The sequence below is a fragment of the Sorghum bicolor genome, chromosome 2 (assembly GCF_000003195.3).
Source record: "Sorghum bicolor cultivar BTx623 chromosome 2, Sorghum_bicolor_NCBIv3, whole genome shotgun sequence".
In the NCBI taxonomy this organism is placed as follows: Eukaryota; Viridiplantae; Streptophyta; class Magnoliopsida; order Poales; family Poaceae; genus Sorghum; species Sorghum bicolor.
Window position 1 is genome coordinate 64,271,383 of NC_012871.2, and position 3,541 is coordinate 64,274,923.

The 3,541-nt window shown below is 46.6% G+C and overlaps 1 protein-coding gene across 1 annotated transcript; it reads right to left on the reverse strand.

The window, feature by feature from the left end:
• LOC8054777 (oleoyl-acyl carrier protein thioesterase 1, chloroplastic) lies at positions 1 to 3,541 on the reverse strand. Its single transcript, XM_002462580.2, has 7 exons — positions 3,030 to 3,541; positions 2,013 to 2,146; positions 1,805 to 1,918; positions 1,253 to 1,348; positions 827 to 914; positions 670 to 738; positions 1 to 474 (listed from the first exon to the last, which is right to left on the reverse strand). The coding sequence occupies exons 1-7, from the start codon at positions 3,510 to 3,512 to the stop codon at positions 220 to 222; spliced, it is 1,239 nt and encodes a 412-aa protein (XP_002462625.2). The 5' UTR covers positions 3,513 to 3,541; the 3' UTR covers positions 1 to 219.

Here is a 3,541-nt window from a genome sequence, read left to right on the forward strand (position 1 = left end):
TTGGGAGTTGCCGGGAAACGCAGGTTATTCCATACCACAAACATTGTTCACTGGTACAAAACGGACAGACCGTTAAAACTGCGAGAAATGTCACAAATCGGCACCGTTACATGGCAGAGTACATTCCAAAGGGCAACAACACATCACAAAATTGTGGTACAAGGGCCGCCAGCCGTGAGAAGCAAATGCAGAAGAATATTGATGACCAAAAACCACTTCTTATCTAGCTAGCTTCCTCCACACTGTGCGGCCACGGTTGATCTCGTCCCCATTGGCTGCAAATCTTAAGCAATGCAGGAACTGCTGCCGCTCTTCTTTGTGAGGCGCTGCGGAAGCAGAGCCGTTCATGCTTTTCTCCTCTCCTTCCTCTATGTAAGTAAGCGAATCAACTATGTCATCATGTTGACATTCTCTTCTATAGTCGAGAGTGATTGTTTGTAACTCGTGTGTATCAATTATATCTTGAGGTATACTCTGCAATTTGGAAGGTAGACAAAGAACTATTAGAAACCATCGCAAATCACACAAAGATGCTAATTCCATCTAGAAGGGTAAATAGTAATAGTAAGGAACTAGCCATTGCAAGCTCTACTCAGATTAGATATCCCCACAAAAACCAAAGTTTAAAAAGTGGGATCAGGAGTAAGAAAAGTCTAGTAGAACACTTACTTCCAGGACCCAACCAATGTAAGTAACATTATTGACATGTTGGTTCATGTCCAGATCAGCTCTTCTTGGCTGCAGTTTGGGAATCAATGTCTGTGAGCACTGAAATAGTAGTATTGGTGCGCTAAGAACTGGATTATACACGAAGGGGACAACTGACCACTAGTCCTAGTCTTGAGTATTGTGCAGGATCTGAAAGATTCGGAATCTTCTTCAAACTGCCATTATTTTCCTCTGGGAATGCTAACCTGCATAATGGTAACTTGTTACAACTCTTATAACTACAGCATGAGAATACAGTGACAATCATTACAAAAACTCAATAACCAAAAAAATTGCTGTTAGACTGATTATACGTAAAAGTTGTTCAAGCTATTTCAAATATTCAGATTAGCATGAATTCATCCAATGAACTACAGGTAACGACAGTTAAATGACCCAACTGAGTGTAAAACTTCAAAGTTCAAATAGTCATGGGTTCCAAAAGGGCAGAGAGCTACTTGGGCACTTTTGACACATGGATGTATGGAAATAACAAGAGTGCATGTCTATGCAGAATGTTGAGAACAAAAGTGAGTCGCTTTACCTTGGAGTCTTTGGACAATGTATAAACACCTCATCCCTTACGTCATCACTGACTCGCTGAAGTCTCCGTGTATTTTGGTTCATCATGACCCACTTGCTAGAAAATAAGCAATATGACTCGGTTACTTTTACTGTACACTGTGATAAAAGATACACAAAATTTTGAACTAAAAGGTAATAAGTAATGAATCTGATAGGCCCAACACTGCTGCGCTGCTAAAGCAGCATAAATTAATCCCAATTCCTAAATGTCAAGGGTGCTTTCAGTAGAGACAGCAAGAACAGATATGCCCAGCATATTCAAGTGAATGCTAAGTGCAACCCAGAGGAACAGGCTTGATAAAATTGGCAGAAGTTTACTATTCGCACCGATCACCTAAAGGTCTACATCACTCACCTAAGGAGGTGAGAATGACTTTTTCTGTTTTTTGCTAGGAGATAGAAATGGGCGTGAAATGTAACGGCTAACATGCTATCAGACTAAAAAAAATATGACACAGTGACTGACAAATTTTAGGTCCTGCATTACACTCAAGAAGCACTCAGCAAGTACCTGGTAGCTCTTCCAATAACTTCACCATTAGCCAGGTCCTTGAGGATCCAATCACGACGAGTACCAATTCTTCCATCTTCTTGGCACCATGTTTCGATCTCAACAACATCACCCCTACCAGCAGCAGAGTTACCAGTCAGGATCGAATCTTACCAAAAAAGGGAAAAGGTGGGGAAAAAAAGGGTTCAATGTAAGCTTGAAAAACTACCAGGCTGGGTACTTGTAGATCTCAATGTGCATTCGATTCGTCACCCAAATAAGCCCAAGTTTTCTCATTGTAGTAGTTGTGGCGAAGCCATCAGTGGAGAACCCAACACTTTGTGCATGGTTACATCCTACCTCCTGTATTTACGAAAATGCTTACCGTTAAAGATATTGAAAATTACAGGGAGTAAAAAAAATAAGGATACACTCGTTTATAGTATATGCCTTGTATAGATGGCAGGAATATTGATACTTAAATCAGTTGATAAAATGGGAACACGTGGAGTTGCCCTTGTCCCATTGGTGTGATTTTAGATTTTAAACTTGGATCACAAACCAATTCCACCACCACTAACTCCAGCGATCTGAACCCAATATAAAACTTCGTTTGCGCATGCCAAAGCAAGCACATCCAGGAAATTGGTGACATCAAGTCGGCAACAACCACCCCTGCACGGCTGCACCCCCATGTTCTTCTCAGTAGTCAGCCCTCATGACTTAATTCGCAGTTGCCTATAGCCCATAGGCATAGGCAATGCCTATGAGATATTTCGGCACACTAATTAAAGGCTCTTATAGCTTCTCCCAGAGCTGGCAGACGAAGAAAGTTGCCCTAGGTTTTATAGAATTTTGCAGTGCCCATTTTGTTGCATGCACACTAGGGGCAAATTTATGTGAGCGATTTGTCACTTAGCAACACTGACAAGACCGGGACAGTTAGCATTTTAATCCACCAAACACGAACTAAGCTACACCCTAGCTCTAACTGAGCAAAGGGCATGACACAGAATTGTGGAGTAACAATATTCCTCTTTCACAATCCAATCCTAGCACAGAAGAGGAGCTCCGATTGTACCACAAGTTTGGAGCGTTCTAAGTTCAGATCGAGACATCCGACCTCTTGAATCGAGGCATAACCCGAATCCAATAAATAAGCTTCACGCCACAAATCTGGCCTCCGGAGAGCACAAATCCGGGCTTTCGGAAGCAGAGATCCCACGGCACGAGCTCGCGAGCGTACCTGGAGGAGATTGGCGATGGTCTCGACGGTGGCCGTCTTGTTGATGCCCACCTCGTAGCAGCGCACGATGAAGCTCTCCTTGTACGAGAGCCCGTCCTCCAGGAGGCTCCCCAGCCGCAGCCGCTCGGCCAGACTGGGCCGCGCGTCACCCCCTTCCGCCTTAGCCGCCGTGGCAGCCGCATGGCCCGGCGACGCCGCCTCGATCCCGGGCACCTGCGGCGCACCCCGCGCGCACCGCACCACCACCCCGGGCGCCGCCGCCGGAGGCGACTCCCGCCTTCCGTGGTGGCGGAGCGGCGCGCGGCCGCATTGCGGTGGCGTGTGGCAGCGCAGCATGGGGGCGGCCTCGTCCCTTCGAGGAGGATCGTTGGCCGGCCGGCCGCCGCCGCCGCCGCCGCCGCAGCCGATGCGGGGTTTTGGTTTACACGGGCGGAGCGGAGTGGGGTTGGCGCGGTGGGCAGCCAAGCCGGGCGCACTGCGCATATAGTGGATATGAAGAGGGGCCAGGGACG